At 45.4% G+C, this 17,842-nt stretch overlaps 1 protein-coding gene across 2 annotated transcripts; it reads left to right on the forward strand.

Annotated features, from left to right (window-relative positions):
- The first annotated feature begins 1,649 nt into the window (after positions 1-1,649).
- On the forward strand, positions 1,650-16,880 carry LOC135390886 (probable maltase-glucoamylase 2). 2 transcript variants are annotated; one of them, XM_064620845.1, is made up of 24 exons: positions 1,650-1,843; positions 3,517-3,654; positions 4,962-5,224; positions 6,186-6,346; positions 7,031-7,199; positions 7,256-7,352; positions 7,414-7,526; positions 8,421-8,546; positions 8,645-8,779; positions 9,402-9,554; positions 9,613-9,729; positions 10,355-10,487; positions 10,977-11,118; positions 11,330-11,463; positions 11,732-11,766; positions 11,847-11,963; positions 12,431-12,579; positions 12,659-12,743; positions 12,803-12,859; positions 12,926-13,056; positions 13,505-13,590; positions 13,986-14,035; positions 16,076-16,225; positions 16,603-16,880. In XM_064620845.1, the coding sequence occupies exons 1-24, from the start codon at positions 1,840-1,842 to the stop codon at positions 16,702-16,704; spliced, it is 2,847 nt and encodes a 948-aa protein (XP_064476915.1). In that variant the 5' UTR covers positions 1,650-1,839; the 3' UTR covers positions 16,705-16,880. The 2 variants fall into 2 exon arrangements, with proteins under 2 accessions (XP_064476915.1, XP_064476916.1); XM_064620846.1 differs by lacking the exons at positions 13,505-13,590; positions 13,986-14,035; positions 16,076-16,225; positions 16,603-16,880 and having other exon boundaries at positions 12,803-12,864; positions 12,926-13,047.
- The last annotated feature ends 962 nt before the right edge of the window (positions 16,881-17,842 follow it).

Genomic DNA, 17,842 nt, shown 5'->3' on the forward strand with positions numbered 1-17,842 from the left:
GCGCTATCTAACACTTTGACGTCATTTGTTTACAAACCGGGAGAGGTCTATTGATCAAGGCACTCTAAACAAAATCGCACGTGCTGTTACGGTCAACGCGCTGCAATTCGCGATGTGAAATAAGCTGGCCGCAGCACACCTGGGCGGAAAGAAACAGCACTCTTAGGAATGAACTTCACCGCAAAGCACGCTCCTAGCTAACCATCATCCCGAATGACATCGGTCTCTCCCCAGATTTGTTGAAAACGGGAGGCGTACGCCTTTTTTGTACCGCTTATGCAGTACATAATTGGTACAAAAAAAAAAGGCGTATGCCTGCTGTTTTCAACAAATCGGGGGCGGGGGAGGTGTCACTAGGGATGATGGTTGGCTAGGAGCGTACTATGCGGTGAAGTTCATTTCTAAGACTGCGTTTCCACTGGCGTGTCAACAAAATGCCGCCGAGTTGCCGATTTTGTCCAATGGGAGAGCGGCGCTCGAAATGTTGCCGGACGGCTGTCGGCATACACTCTTCAAAATGAACTTTACCGAATAGCACGCTCCTAGCCAACCACCATCTCGAATGATATCGTTATCTGCAGTGATTTCTTAAAAACGGGAGGCGTACGCCTTTTTTATGAGAATTATGAACAGCATAAGTGTCACAGAAAGGCGTACGCCTCCCGTTTTCAGCAAATCAGGGCAGATAACGATATCATTCGAGATTATGGTTGGTTAGGAGCGTGCTATGCGGTAAAGTTCAGTTTTAAGAGTGTAGTGCCGGGGAAAAGTAATGCAAAGTGGTGCTGAGTATACGAATGGTACAGACGCGACGACAACTGCTACGACGTTTCTGATCCATTGGTAATGGTGATAACGCGGATGAGTGAGACACTATAATTGTGAAATTAATTAATTAATAACTATAATTAATTATCACATTCTAAGTGAAAAAGAGAGTAATTCACGGTTCCTTTCGGGACTCTATGTACGGTAGTTTACTACATAGAGTGCCGAGGAGTAGAACTCGAGAGAGAGAGAAGACTAAAAGGGGAAGCAATTGGAAATCCCACGGGACTATAAGCTGTAACTATAAGCTGTAACGTAAGTTAGAAGATCCTTTCCACGATAGGGGATTGAGTGCATATATTATGCAAGACACACTGCTCGAGAACGTTACTGTCACGGAATATTCATATCGGAATAAAGTGATAAGCAATGGAAGTCCGTTTTTTAAGTCGCGGGACAACGGTTAGATTAATTTTCGCCGCTTAAATCTTCTTCAACGGGTGTTCCACTACCAAAACACTGGCGACGTCGTCTGTGTCCGAACCCGCCACCTCGCAGTAAGTTACAGGACACGATAACCAGCCAGAAACGTCCCGGGAAAGACGTCCCAGTTCGTCCCGTGGACCCACACTGTATGTCATGTACGGCGAAAAAACAAAACGAAAAACAACAACAACAAATAAATAAAATAAATAAAGATACCGGGAGAGAAAAGGCTGCTCTGCGCGCTTCTGTGCAAAAGCAATTTTTAAGTCACTTCTGTTTGTTTTTAAACTGCTGTATAATTTTAACGTATAATTTTTAAACGTGCTGTATAATTTCTCAGATGCAAGTGCATCATTATGAATATATTATATGAAGGGTGATCGACGGTCTTGGAAAGCGCGCGCCAATGTTTGGCCACGCGCCTGGAATAACGAGGAAGAAACAATGCCGACCTACACACCGACGTCCCGTCAGACCTCGCATACTTGACTTTGACGAGTGTGTCCCATGCAAAAGACTACACGAAATTGAGAGATTTCTCTCTTGATTGAGAGTAGCTCCTCCAGTTCAAGCCGTATCGAGAGAATGGGTAAGTGTTATCAGAATGCGCGACTGAAAGATACAGGGTGTGTGCAGAAAAACGTGACCCGCATTTTTACATGTAACTCGTTGTCTACTTAGCCGAGGAACTTCCGGTGGCGCACGACGGCGTATTTATGCGTGCGAAACCTACAAAAAAATCCTGGAAGCCATACTCAGTGTAAAAAATAAACAGCGCGCGAAAACATGCGCTTCCATGCATTAGAATAGGGCGGTCATGACAGTGTGCATAGTAGTGCATTTCGGTCTCAGGAGAGTTATGTGCAGGCACCGCTAGGTGTACTGCCGATGAGCATCCATGTGGGACATCGTTTCGATTTATGCACTAATAGCTCCCCTAGCGGTACTTGAACACAACTTTCCTACGTCCACCATGTTGCCCTTTCACATACACCCTGTTGTCCACCATGTTGCCCTATTCTGATGCACGGAAGCCGACGTTTTCGTTATTCCGTTTATTTTATAAGCTGAGTATGGCTTCCACAATTTTTTTGCAGATTTCGCACGCATAAATGCGCCATCGTGCGCCACCGGAAGTTCGTTAGTTAGGTAGGCAACAAGCTATGTGCCTAATTGCGGGTCACGTTTTTCTGCGCACACCCTGTATATAAGGGAGATAAACGCAAATCATGCGGGCGTCCTGAAATAACGTGAGTGAAATAACGTGAAATCGGTGGGTATACGGAAGCTGCTATTTATGTGTTTACTTCCTTTTTCTTTAGTGTGCCCACAACAAATGGAAAGTACTACCTAAAATGTAGTACACCATCTCATGCTCATATAACTGATCGAAAAGAAAGTGCGCATTACTCAGCTAGAACGTTTCAAGAGGTTACGTTTAGACCGGACGATATCAACGGCAAAATCGCGTTCGTACGCGTTCTCAGAAAAAGGGTGAAGCAGTTACACCTTTTAGGAGGTAATAGTTGTCGCATATGTTGTGCCTAAAAGGTTGCAAAGTTGTACCTGCTACCTTCGAATGATAGGGTTACCGCTTCTGATTCGGTGAGCGAGGGGGGCGTACGCTTTTTTGTCGCAATTTGAATATATCATAATTTCTTTTACTACCCTTTTACACCCTTTATCAGACGCTATGCTGACCTAGGTGGTAACCATGGAAGTTACCACCTTTTCACACCCTTTTTTTTTTCTTATAGAGTGCAGGTTTCGAAGGTTTGAATCGGTCATAACACCACAGAACCACAGATACAAAACGCAATCCACCTACACAAGTTACGCACATGTTCTGCGTATATATTAAAAATGTAAATCTATTCGATATCGTTATATCTTGAGCCCATATGGACCAGGTTAGTTTCAATATATATGGCTGCCCCAGATATTCTATTTATTGTAATTTAAGTTATTACGCGCCAAACATCGTCGCTATATTATGCTTAGAATATCTCTCAAATGCCAGAAAAAAATTACCTGGAGACACAGCACGAGGAAGGACATGCGGGTATCGACATCGTGTAGCTTTCCTATATAGGAACTGTGACCCTATTTTTCGAATATGGTATTGCTGCATCGTATAAGAACCCACTTTAGAAGCTACAGTTGTGTATATAAATGCACAGCATCCCACATCACTCACTGAAGGCTGTGGATAATTATCTTGAGTGTGTATATAGAGTATAAAGGAAATGCTGGTCTTTTTAGCGGACGAGAAGTGGACCCAGGTGGCGTTCATCATAGCCATCATGGCTGGCATGTACGTCTACAACCGTCGTGCCACTTCACCCTACGACTTCGAACCTCCCCCTGAAGAAAGAATTCCCTGCCCTACAGTTCCGTCCAGTAAGAGCGAATACAGCGATCAGCAATAGAACGATCTGCAGTAATGCGATTTGATGTCGGGTATTGCAGGGAATATACAGGGAGTTCAGATTAAGCTTTCACGAGCGTTACGCAAACACAGCGATGACAGGAAACCGGATGATAACTTTACGCTACTTGTGCAAGAAACAGGTGCTTCTAAATATGTAACACCTGTTTCTTACTCAAGGAACAGCAAAAATAGCACCAGTTTTCTTTTGTTCGCCTATTTATCAATTGCTAGCGAAAGCTTAATTTTGAACACCCTGTATGTTACAGGGAAAATAGCGGCTGTAGCGTACTAAAGACACCATGCATTCGTAGGTACTCGAAGCAATAAAACAGAATTTAATTTGATCATTTCAACGAAATAACAAACATACAAGCTCAATCAAATGAGAGAGGCGTGCTCCAGCCTGCACTCTTCACCACACCACCACCACACCACACCACGCCACGCTCCTAGCCAACCATCGTCCTGAATGACATCGTTCTCTCCCCCGATTTGTTGAAAACGGGAGGCGTACGCCTTTTTGTGACACTTATGCAGAAAGGTTAGTTGTCACAAAAAGGTGTACGCCCGGAACTTCCCACAAATCAAGGGTGATAGACGTATCACTGTGTACAATGGCTGGCGTTCAGCGTGCTATGTGGTGGAGCTTTGTCTTAAGAGTGTGGAGCAGGATAAACGTAAAGTGTAAAATTGTGTCAAATAAAGTCAAATTGATCATCTGAGCGCCGCTACGATATTACACAAACAAGACCGGAGAACATAAAGAGACATGCACACACGACTTACGCTATACAACCGTTCCTCCTTTGGGAAGTAAAGTAAATGTTTCTGCAATATCGTAGCAGTGCTCAGTATTCAAATTTGAAGGGGTCATCAGAACTAACTAGCCCAAGGAAAAGCTTTGCTTGAATACTACTTTGCGTCGTTGTAACTTGTTTGATTTGATTTCATTCGACTTTACTGGCGCGAGGATAACATAGCATTGTAACTTGTGAAAGCTGTCAATAGACGACTTCAGAAAATACCAGAGTGCTTAGCGCCGCTTTGAACTGTGGGAGCTTACTAATACGGAAGAAACGGGTGGCCTCCAAACTGTTTCGATTTCTACCCCACCGGCCCATTGTCCACGACGTGTCAATGTCAGCGAAAGCGAAACGTGAAAGATTATTCTTCGTTCCTCCACTCAGTAAGCTCCCAGGATGCAATGCGTGCGCAAGGAGCACTGGGATTTTCTGAAATCGTCTATTTCACTTTTTTTTTCTTCTGTATGTTCCAGTGTTAGACAGTAAAAACGACTGTGAAATGTCCTTGTGCCTGTGGAAAGAATCGGACCCGCCGTTTCCGAGGTGTTTCCTCCCAAAGAATCTTTACGGCTATCAACTGGTAGATGATGCAGTACCCAGGTTACACGGAGACATGAGCTCCATCGCCTTCAATCTCACCTTCAACGGGAACATCTACAGTCCGTACGTAGAGAACGTCATCAGTACCGCCACCTTCCAGCTTATTCGATACGGAGACAACATTGTGCGCTTCAAGGTAACTCATTCAATTTGCCGCCTCAATTTTTGCTCTTCTTTCAATTCAATTCAATGGACCTTTTTCACGACGCATCTGCGCATGCTCTGTGACCACGACGGCGCTGGAGAGAGTTCCCTACATATTCAATAGATGGCGCCAAGATGGCGCAGACTGTGTTTTGGCGCGCGCCGAACGTGATTCGCAGGACAGTCTCTAGGATACGACGCAAGCGTGAAAAAGGTCCATTGTTCCGCTCCCAGTCGATGTCAAGGTTTAGCAGTGCAGCTGCAGTAAGAACAACGCGTAATATCCCAAGCTAATTTCCTCACAGTTCGCGACGGTGCCTCGTGATTGTGACGTCATGACGTGATTTGACGCTTGGCGTCTGACGTCCTCGACGCTTGACCAATCGAAAGTAGCCTCTCACGTACGTCACCATGAGGATCAGTCGCGTTGAGTGTGGTTGTGGCGTTTGATACTTTTTTAAAGACACAGCTGCATAGAACTAGACACTAATTTGGCAGCAGCTGTTAGTGGGCGCATATTAAATAAAAATGAAATGAAAGGAAAACGAAATGACATAGTGTAGGTCTGTCCGTAGCTTCATGGAACCACGTGACCCAAAAATTTACTGCCAATGATGACCCTAAATCTACCTTTGAAAGGATTAAGTACACGTTTTTTTTTTGTTTTTTTTTTTAATTTAGACGCGTTTTGCACAATGCTCAGCCAATCCCCACACACACTATTTTCCAACTAGTGGAGAAAGGTTAATTTAAATGAATATTTTTGAGACTATTTTAGCGCAGTTTTTAGTGGTCGGAGAAGGGGAGCCTCTTTCGCTGGTCCCACAATCCCATTTTGGAAACGTTTTTTGTTGTTTTTTTTTCTTTTTTTGCTCAAGTGACGAGGGTTTAATGTGTGTAGAGGAGACACATCGATGTTCATTATGGGTCTGCAATTATGACTTATTTGTCAGATAAGCAGCGCCACGGAGGCGCGATACGAGGTACCCGTTGACCTCGAACTATCTGGGCGGACAGGAAATGTGGTGGTTCCGACGTACGACTTCGGGGTTGGGCGAACAACTGAGAACTACTTCACCTTCACCATTACAAGGAAGAGCACCGGCACCAAGATGTAAGCGTGGTGAAGAATACGTTCGTAGCGTCGAGCTTACACTTTTGAACGTGCAGTCTTAAAAACAAAACTTCACCGCATAGCGCGCCTTCTAGTCAACCGTCATCCCGAATGACATCGTTTCCCCCCCTAATTATTGAAAACTAGAGGCATACGCCTTTCCTGTGGCATTATGCAGTTATATTTACCACAAAAATGCTGTCGCTTTGTTTCGCAGAAAAATTACCAAAAAAGAAAAAAGAGAAAAGAAAGAAACCGGCGTTATTCGTGGACTAGGATCGAAAAAAAGCAACCAAATTGTAACTTTGCTCAGGTTTACTTGGGTGAAGTCACCTGAAAAAGTAACTAGTTCTCCCACAAGTTTAGTAGAATGGGAAAGTACCGAGCGTTGTTAAAAGTTACAAAAAAGTGAATACGCAAAGTTGCATGGATAAGTAACTAGTTCTTCCAGAAGTTACTAGAACAGGAAACAAGTAACCTAGCTAAGTTAAAATTTAAAAGATGAGTTACTGATAATGACATTTAGAGTTAGTTATACCATTGCGCACTTTCATACCAATTCCTATCGAATACGTTGCACCGTTTCTGGTATCGGGAGTAGGTTGGAATACTGCCACTCTTACATCGCTCGCATAATCACAACAGCTGCTATACGCTAAAGGTCAACTCCCTCCGTGTCTGCAGTATCGACACAAGTATTGGAGGCCTGGTGCTCACAAACCAGTTCCTGCAATTCGTAACTTACGTTCCGAGCACGGAAGTATACGGACTGGGAGAGAACAACCACAAGACTCTGAGACAGAAGTTTGATTTCAAGACCTTCTCTCTGTTTGCCCGCGATGAACCGTCAACGGTGAGCATGGCTTGCGATGGAACCCAACTAATTACTTCTATTATTATTATTAATAGACAGGACGTAATCTGTACGGAGTCCACCCATTCTACATGTGTCTCGAAAAAGGCGGCAAAGCGCACGGTGTCCTTTTCCTCAACAGTAACGCCATGGGTAGGTTGGACGTGGCAGCATGCTACGCATTGTGATATTATTATGTTGTGAATTTTTGCAGAGTACACTTTTCTGTCGGCTCCCGCAATACGATTCGCGACAATTGGAGGCATTCTTGACTTCATCGTGTTCATCGGAAACAACCCGAATCATGTGTTAGAGCTCTACACTAGTGTAAGTCATCTAGGGTATTTTGGGGCTTCGCTTCTTGGCAATAGACCTCTATCCGAGAAGCGTCATCATGACGTTGGTAGACAGACTGAAACCGAAACAAATCGGAAGGGGAGGGCCGGGTTTCACGAATGGGCACTTGTTCGCTGCCTCCTATTGAAAGAAATGTAGGACCGAAGGTCGCGTCCCTTTCAGAGGCCACCGTAATCCCCTCAAGATCTTGGCTTTCGGGCGCGTTCTTGTTCGCCCCTAGCTTCCAGCGTAGTTCAACTTTACCAAATTGGTGGCGCTGTCGGACACTATGACGTCCTTTGTTTACGAACAGGGAGAGGTCTATTAGAACAACCCTCCACGTTCATTTGAAATTCCCGTTTGCGGATAGGCATCTGATAAGGTAACACGAATCGCTTCTCATACAGATCTCTAATCAAGATAGGAAAAAAAAAGGAGCTCTATAGATCGTGAGGACAATGTAACAGCCTATCATCATGGAAGACTCAAATTCTTATTATAATTGCTATAAAAAACTAAAATGAAACATGTAATATATTATACTGAGACAAAAAATGGCTGCATCGATGGCACTGTGCCTGCCAGACGCGATCCTGAACTTCGGATGACCGCGTTCGTTTCGGTGCCCTTGGAACTCCGTATGTCTTCCCTTTCCTCCTCTCTCTCTTCTTATTTTTCTTTCCCAGCAGCTGCGACGGATGGATTTACACGGCTGTCGATCTTGATGTGCCTTATAAAGTGTTCGCTTTAATAGATGCTAGCAAGTTCGGCTCAACCCATCCCTCGTATTGCGATCTTCCGCTTACAGCGATTTTCGGCTTTTCTGCATACATAAGAATAGTCTCGGAATGTGTAAAACTGTCTTACTGCATTCACACGAACCAGGTAATCGGTCGGCCGTCGATGCCGCCATATTGGGCACTGGGCTTTCAACTGTCCAACATGAACTACGGGAACTTGGAAAACTTGAAGAAAGTGATCGCTCGAAACCGGGACGCAGAAATACCTGTGGTAAGGCCAACCACTTAGAGTTGCTATGTAGACAATGAGCAAAAGAACATTAGTGTAACATTGGTTTTGAACTGATCGTTGGCCCCGATACTTCGAAGGATGCTTATCACTTGGACGTGGAATACATGAACAACTACACGGGTTTTACCGTCGACCCTGTCAACTTCGAGGGATTGGAACAGTTCATGAAACAGGAGACACGTGACAAGGGTCTCAAGTTCGTCATCAAAATGGTACGTGACAGGTTGAGAACAGGGAGCTAATGCAGTGCTCATATGTTCCAAGACACCTGAAAACCGCATTATCACCGCTTGTGTATATCACGTACCACCAGATTTGAAGTACTAGCCTTTTTTTTTTCCCCAATTTGACATGCACACTGTTCAGGGTGAAAGTAGTGGCGAGCAAGGTACTTCAAACATGCCTATAAGGCACAAGGTATCAAGAAAGAGGAAAGGGAAATTATGCTTTATGAAATTGCACGAGGTACACGGCTTGTAATACGCAACGTGCGGTACCAAGTACCAAGCCTGACCTCCAGTAAAGTATTTCGGTAGACTATATGACATTGCCCACTTCAAATGTAGCCGAGCTCGGCGAACAGCTTCAGTTTCACAACAGCCACCGGTACTATCAGAACGTCCCCCTCACACATAAAGTACACAAAGCACAAAAGTATTCGTTCATAAACCAATCGATGTGCAGTAAGACTGTAGAATTAACGTAACGCAGCAATAATAACCCGTGCTTGATCAATCACCACGTGCATGGTCACCCTCACTTCGTTTAACTTCGCGTATTTCTAGCGGATGAGCTATAGAGAGGAGACTCTTGTGAACCGCATTACTCTGTCAGGTTCCAGCTGTTTTGGGCAACCTGAAAGGCTACGACGTCTTCGACAGCGGTTGCAAAAAGGAAGTGTTCATCACCTGGCCCCCAATTATAGACGTGGAGCAGCGAAGCAATCCAGGCGGCATCGATCCAAGCACCGATATCATGTTCGGGCAGGTATACGAAGGGGTGAAAATAGGAAGGGCAAGGCTTGTGCTCACCTTTCCTCACGCAGTTGTGGCGTCCGGCACCCGTTGCTTTCATCGACTTTTTCAAGAACAGCACAGCGTCTTGGTGGAAGACGCATTTGGAGAACTTCAGAAAGAAGCTACCCTTTAGTGGAGTTTGGCTGGTAGGTGCTTCACAATAACAAATGGGACATGAGGCACCCACTTCGAACTGACACTCGGTAGATGCAGACAAAGACGGACTGTCAATGACGTGACATGTTGATATCATAAGTCACGGAGACTGGCGAACATTCCTGTCTTATCGCGCGCGCACGTGCGCCAGGTTTCAACCGGTTGGAAAGCGTGGGCAGAAAATGTCATCTATCTGTTGATAAGCGCAGCCAACGTCATTGGAATGCACCTTGTTGGTGACTAAAATCTTTTCACTGTCTTCTGCTAAAATTTCCTTACCTCTTGTGACGACTACCATACGGATGTCGTCAGGTCGCGTGCAGGTCATTGGTCCGAGCAGCCAATAGGCCTTATCGAAGTCATTAGGTCACGGATTCTTTCGTAATCATACAAATTAGTATAAACTGCAGCTCTCTGTTGTCTATTTGATTTGCTTCGAGAACGGACTACCGAGCAGGAGGTATCGTAGTCCTCTTTCGTCTCACGAACGCCGTTACGGGACTACACAGCCTTTACTAGACAACTTAAGAACTATGCCCAAGAACTGATGCCCAACTTGAATGGTTGTCCGAACTAGAGGACGGTCCGATAGCCTTCCGCCTTTCTCATACGCAGAGCATGAACGAGCCTTCCGACCTCAGTAGGAGTAGCAAAGCACGCGCCGAGTGCAAGGTTAAGCTACCAGATGGCACTTGTTGGCACCTGCGCTGTCCGAGGACTATCTACGATGACCCCCTCTATCCCACAGGTGATTCACTCTACATAACGTTCTACACAAGTTTTTGGACAGACACAACGATCCCGCTTATTGCGGCATCCCGGATGGAACGATACGTCTCCCGTCGATTTTGACGAGTCATACCTGCGTCGAGTAACGATAGAATACCTGACTGTTATTCAGGGCCCGCTTGCACGAACGGTGAGGAAATTCCTCAGTGGTGTCCTCAGTAGCTTCAGTAGTGCTTCAGGCATACGCATACAGTAGCGTCGTTCGTCAAGCACTGGCAAGGCTACTGAGGACGGCATTGAGGCATTTCCTCAACGTTCGTGCAAACTGGCCCGGAGGTAACGGTCAGGTGTTCTATTGTTACACTGCAGATATCACTCGTCAAAATCGACAGGAGACTTGTTGTTCTATCCAGCGTCGCAATAAACGGGATCGACAACGTAAGATGCACTTCAGCATCGCTATAATCGGCATAGTGATCGTGAATTATTCTGTGTATTTTTCACTCAGGTGCGGTGACCATTTACGGACCCGAATCTCGGCTACGAGATCACACCCTGTGCATGATCGCTCGCCAGGGGAACGATGGACGGTTCCTTCACTATGACGTCCATAACCTGTATGGCTGGAGCCAAGCACGCGCTACATACAGGTATGCTATTACTGGTTTTGAGGTTTTGGTTTTGGTTTTGATACTACTGAGCTGGTTTTGAGCGTTTGTATCCAGCTTTTCGAGTGGTGCTGCTTGGGGTACGACATAAGGTTAGAACTGTTTTCGTGCATCTGAGGATTTTGGAGTTTACTGACTCTAATAGACTTTTTGTGTTTGTCGAACAGAGTGTCTTTCGGTATGTTTCTCGCAGGGCCTTGCATACATTATCGAGTGAGAGGGTGCTGATACTAAGTCGGTCGACATATCCCTCGAGCGGGAGATATGGTGGACATTGGATGGGCGACGACACCAGCCGATGGTGGGAGATGCAGAGGTCCATCGTTGGTAGGTTACATAGCGTAAAGAACCCTATTACCGGGTGTAAAGGACGAGCTACCGGCCATAACAGATTCAGCATGAGCGGCCCGTTGCATAGATCCTGGTAAAGCTTTAGACACTTCACGTCATAGCTTGTGTGACGTCTTCGCGTACTCTTTTTATTTTTATTTTTTGCCCATCCTCTCTTTTCTTCCATGTCGAAATGATTTGAATAATTTTTATCCTTCGTCGTTAATGTTAGCGTTATACGGTGACTTTGACACCATGCTTGCAGGCATGTTAGAGTTCAACATGTTCGGAATACCTTACGTAAGTAGCCGGTCGGGTCGTGGCACTGCTCTGCAAGGTGAGTAATATTAATCGAGATATTCCTATGCGTCCTTGTATAGGTTGGAGCGAACATCTGTGGTTATCGCGGGACACCGACCGAAGAACTCTGTCTTCGATGGATGCAACTTGGAGCATTCTATCCTTTCAGCAGAAATCATAAACACGTTGCACCACCGGTATGTATACGGGCATGAAAACAACGCACCCTCCATCGTTGCTTGTGGAGAACGGAGAGTTTTCTGGAAAAAAAAATCCGCATAGTTTCTTCAGGAAGTTCGTGACGGACAGCGTAGCAGACGACATATAGTTGTATCGCGTCGTCTGTTGTGTCGTCTGCTTCAAAAAGACACAGAACGCCTGCTTCACTCTTTTCGCTGTGTTGCTCGCTTCGCATTGCTTCCTCGTTAGTCGATGCATATTTCGGGACAAGCCAACTCCTACACGTCAACTCGAAGTTATAGTAGCAGACGATACGTAGGAGTAAACAGACGACATAGTTGTATCGCGTCTTTTGCTTCAAGAAGACACAAAACGCCTGTTCCATTTCGCCTTGCTTCCTTGTTAATCGGTGCATATTTCGGAGCAAGCCAACTCCTACAGGTCAACTCGAAGTTATCATGGCACCTGCCTTGGAATATTTCAGGACCAGGACCCAGCCGTGTTCAGCCCAGAAGCTGTTGCGGTTATGCGTTCTGCCCTGCAAGTCCGTTACAGCTTGCTGCCGTTCCTGTACACCCTGTTCTACAAGGCCCACACGAAGGGAGCCACCGTCGTACGACCGCTGTTTCACGAGTACATTATACGCTCCTGTATTAGAGCACCTGAATGAGGGTAGGATGTGCGTTAAATAGATTGTTCGAACGAATACCAGGTACCCAAATGACACCCAGACCTTCGGCATCGACACCCAGTTCATGTGGGGAAGCTCGCTCTTGATATCACCGCTGCTCGAAGAAGTAAGTCGTTATTTTGACTTACAACCCCACGCACCTTTATCCATGCACCTTATTTTCAGAGACAGACATACATGTCATTCTACATCCCAGCTGGAATGTGGTATGGCTGGTATAATGTAAGGTATTCGCTCCTCGAGATCGAACTGCCCCTAATGACGTTCTTCTCCACGAAACATGTGCAGTACACACCCTTCTATAGTACAGGTGAGTACATGGTGCTAAATTCCATCACCCTGGATACACCGACGCCTTTGTACGCTCGCGGCGGTTCCGTCATCCCTACCCAAAAGCTGAACCTCAATACCGCCGAAAGGTAGGCAAATTTTCTTTGTCGTTCATAGATGTAGATGAAATTGTACGACCGGCCACTAACCGTGTATTCAGACGAGCGACATTCCCCGCAGAAGCGGAAGACGCGAAAAACTTCATAGCCTGAGCGCGAGCGCTCAACGTCCAGTGTTCACGAATACACTGCTAACCGTCGGGAATATCCTGCAACGCAGTCACAATATATTCTGTAGCAGACGACAGGAAAGGCGCTGACGGTGTCGTCTGCGAAGTGTCGTCTGCTGCCACTCCCGATATTCCGCACCGTGTGAATGCTCACATAACACGGGACGGAACTTCGTCTCTGTAAGCAGTGTTTTTGATTTTTCTTCCACTAGAATCTTCCGTCAGGATGTCGCTCGTGTGAATATACAGTAAAGTACTTGCTAAAATAAGGCAACGGACAACTGATTTTTTTTTTAACTTCATTGAAGGCTGGGCAAACCTTTCACTCTCATCGTATTCCCAGAGGATAGAAAAGCACAAGGGGAACTTTTCTGGGACGACGGTGTAACCTTTAGTAAGTGGAATACGAGGACTGCTACTTCAAAGTGCATGGAATAACCCAGTTCATGTGTAAAAAAAAAGGATTCCAATACCTCAGTTCGTGGATAATCATATAATCACTTTTTGTTGACTATAACCAGAACAAGCACATACTTCGAAAGATAATTAACAAAGGTGGTCGCTTGCACGAACGTTAAGCAGAATCCTCAGTTGTGTGCTCAGTAGCTGTGGTAGTGCTTCGGGCACGCAGAGTACGGGCAAATCTCTATCTGTATATATTAAGGACAATAATGAGCAATTTTATCAACGTGCAAGCGAGCCCGCATGTCCTTGTGGTCGCGTCGCGAACTAAAAGTGTAGCCCGGTAAAAGCATTACAGCGTCGTCCCTGTGTATCATTTCATTTCAGAGTCGATCGAGCATGGTGCGTACAACCTGTACTCTTTCACCGTTAGATCTGTAAGTAACCGCTACTTGTTTTCTATACATGACATTCTCCCAGGTAACCATAAACAAGGCCCCGCCACAACTTCCGGTGCCACGAAGACTTCCGGTGCTTCCGCGACTTAGGATGCTCGGAACCAGCCGCCATGCAGAATGATATCTTTCGCTTTCCTGATTCATTGAGAGCGGGATGCGTACGCCTTTTTGTGGCAGTTTGAATTGCCACAAAAAGACTTATACGACCTTCTCTGTCTCCTCAAATGGGAAGCGATAACTGTTATCAATCGGCGCAGTGGTTGGCGCAGAACGTGCTTGCTGTGAAACCGGATGTCGTTTTGGCACCAAGCGGTGAAAACGGCATGTATTCTATTCTCTTTCCCCCAATCGTCCACTCTTAAAACAAAGCTTCACCACATAACACCCTGATAACCAACCATTGCGCAGAAATGATACTGTTATCTATCACTACTGACTTGTAGCTGGACGCACGCCTCCATGTGACACTTGACACAACTGCATAAGTGTCATAAAAAGGCGCACTCCTCCCTTTCCAACAAATCGGAGGTGATAACGATATCGTTCGGAATGATGCTTGGCTAAGGAGCATGTCATGCGTAAAGTTCACAGAAGAAGCCACAGGCGCCTCACCTTGAGATGTTACCGCCTTATTTGGGAGAGGGACCAATGAGGTAGCTCCGCGGGCGATCGGGGAAAGAGGGAGACTGGGGAGCTGCGCAGACACCTGACCTACTTGCATAACGTATACATTCTAGAGACTTGACTTCACCGCATAGCACGCTGTGCGCCAACCATCATCCCGAATGACATCGCTCTCTCCCCTGATTTGTTGAAAACGGGAGGCGTACACCTTTTTGTGACACTTATGAAGAAATGTTCACAAAAAGGCGTACGCCCCGCGCTTTCCGCTAATCAAGAGCGATAGAGGTATCACTCAGTACAATCGTCGGCCTTCAGCGTGCTATGTGGTGAAGTATCGCTTCTGATTCGAAGAGAGAAGGGCAAGTACGCCTTTTTATGGCCATTTGGATATATGAAAATCGCCACAAAAAGGCGTACGCCCCCTCTGCCTTCCAATCGCAAGTGATAACCCTATCATTCGTGGTAATGGTGGTTGGCGCACAGCGTGCTATACGGTGAAGTTCTGTTTTTAGAGTGCACGTATACATCTCGTTTTCACCGCTTCCGGTTTAGTGCAAAAACGACATCCGGTTTCAGACATGCTCTGCGCCAACCACTGTGCCGATTGATACAGTTATCACTTCTGATTTGAGGAGATAGAGGGTTGTATACGCCCTTTTGTGGCAGATCAATTTGCAACAAAAAGGCGTACGCCTCCCGTTTACAACAAATCAGGAAAGCGGCAGATATAATTCTGCATGGCAGCTGGTGAAGAACCGGAAGTCTTCGTGGCACCGGAAGTTGTGGCGGGGGCTTGTTTATGTTTACCCGAGAATGTCATGTATATAGAATGGTGAATCGACACTACCTCTTACATAACAGCTCATGCGCATTTCTCGAGTACGTCGAACTAGGATGTCTACTCGTTTTGTACTCTTTGCAGCGTGTATTTTATGTACTGTTGTGGACACGGTTAGCTAAAATCGCCTGTCACTACTTCGCCGTCACATATTACCTTGGTTGCGCTTGAAAGTATTGTGCCAATATTGTATTTGAAAGTAGGCCGTGTGCAGCACGTGTTTATTACTCGAAAAAAAATAGTCTTACAGCACCTAGATATTTGAGATGCGATAAACCACGGAAAGCTGATTTTAGACAACCGTCTCCCCTACAGTACATGCGGGCCGCCCTTTTCCCCCAATTTCTACACTCTTAGAAATGAACTTCGCCACATAGCACGCTCCTAGCCAACCATCGTCCCGAATGACAACGTTCTCGCCCCTGATTTGTTGAAAACGGGCGAGAACGTTGTCATTCGGGACGATGGTTGGCTAGGAGCGTGCTATGTGGTGAAGTTCATTTTTAAGAGTGTACCTTTTACCTAACATCACCGACTAGTTAACTGACTTCTTGCAGTGTCACCTGATAATAACGGTGGAGCACGCATCGGACAAGGCACCCGGCGTCGTCATCGACAAAATTATTGTCGTCAGCGCCACCATAGCGAAGGACCTTTACATCAACGGGGCTAAGAAGTCATCCGCGATTCGAAAGATCAACGAGCACGTACGTGAAAGCCCATACTTTATTCTTTTACCTGAGCTCTGTCACGAAAATTAGTCATGTCAAGGGGTACCGCGATTAGCAGGCATTCTGAGGTTTATAACAGAAAAGGGAATTTATAGCAAAATAAAGCAGTGCTTCCCGAAAAACTAATGAGTAAAGTGCCAGTACATAAAACAGTTCGCACTGTGCGACACACAAGAAACCTGTTGTTCAGTGAGTCTTTTACAACCATGCGGGGATGCGGGACACTGTTTTGGCCTATACACGATAAATTAGTTCATGTGACGTCAATCTATATACTGCTTTCGAGTGTGCTCGAAAAGAAACTAATATGAATGATTGAATCAGCTATATATTTTACCTTTTTGCTTCGTTAGGCGATGGAATTCAACGTGCTCCTGAACCTGCAAGACCTCAAGTCGCTGGATGACCAGATAGAGATCTCCTGGCAGATGGCCGACGAACAGTGCGTCATGTAAAGAGATCTCCCAACGCTTCACGAAGCATGTTCAAATAACAAACAAGATATTAAATTAGGCATATACATATTGTGCATCGCCCAAACAGTAAAACGGCCTGGCACAGATGTCGAAATGGACGGTCTACGCCTTTTCTGAATATTGAATAAAAGGAAAAGGTGCCAATGCTTATACATTTGCGATTTTAAATCAAATGCAATAAAAGCAGAGAGGAGAGCTGTCCTCAAACCTTTCGTTGCTAAATTTTTCTTAATCTTCGTTAAGCCGCTTTGACAGCATTTTGCTCATCTCCTTTTCAAGTCGTGTATTCACATTTTTGAATAAACAATTATTATTATTAATGACTTTACATTTGTTTCCTCAGCGCCACAAGGCGCGCCCTACACACTTAGAAATGAACTTCACCGCATAGCACGCTCCTAGCCAACCATAATCTCGAATGATATCGTTATCTGCCCTGATTTGCTGAAAGCGGGAGGCGTACGCCATTTTTGTGACAATTATGAACAGCATAAGTGTCACAAAAAAGGCGTACGCCTCCCGTTTTCAACAAAATCAGGGCGCATAGCGATATCATTCGAGGTGATGATTGGCTAGGAGCGTGCTATGCGGGGAAGTACATTTTTAAGAGAGTTAAGATTAAGATTAAAGTTTCTCTCTACACTCTTAAAAATGAACTTCACCGCATAGCACGTTCTTAGCCAACCATAATCTGGAATGATATCGTTATCTGCCCTGATTCGTTGAAAACGGGAGGCGTACGCCTTTTTTGTGACACTTATGCTGTTCATAATTGTCACAAAAAAGGCATACGCCTCCCGTTTTCAACAAATCAGGGCAGATAACGATATCATTCCAGATTATAGTTGGCTAAGAGCGTGCTATGCGGTGAAGTTCATTTTTAAGAGTGTAGACTGAACCCCAATCGTATGAACAGTAATCCTGGGCGCCTTATTGTTATCCTGGTGCCATAGCCTTCTTGCAAATAGCACCTTATGCAGACTTTGAAATTTTGCCTCATCCAAATAATGACACTTCTTTACTTCGCGTCAGTAACTGACGTTACATGCAACGAGTACACCCTAATCTACCATAATGTACTGATTTTGATTAGGAAAAAAACAAAACAAAAAAAGAC

The sequence above is a fragment of the Ornithodoros turicata genome, chromosome 4, assembly GCF_037126465.1.
Source record: "Ornithodoros turicata isolate Travis chromosome 4, ASM3712646v1, whole genome shotgun sequence".
NCBI lineage: Eukaryota > Metazoa > Arthropoda > Arachnida > Ixodida > Argasidae > Ornithodoros > Ornithodoros turicata.

Coding starts and splice junctions, on each gene's coding strand:
- LOC135390886 (XM_064620845.1), top strand. Junction 6,347..7,030: donor AAGAGCACCGGCACCAAGAT/GTAAGCGTGGTG, acceptor CCGTGTCTGCAG/TATCGACACAAGTATTGGAG. Junction 16,226..16,602: donor TTCGAAAGATCAACGAGCAC/GTACGTGAAAGC, acceptor TTGCTTCGTTAG/GCGATGGAATTCAACGTGCT.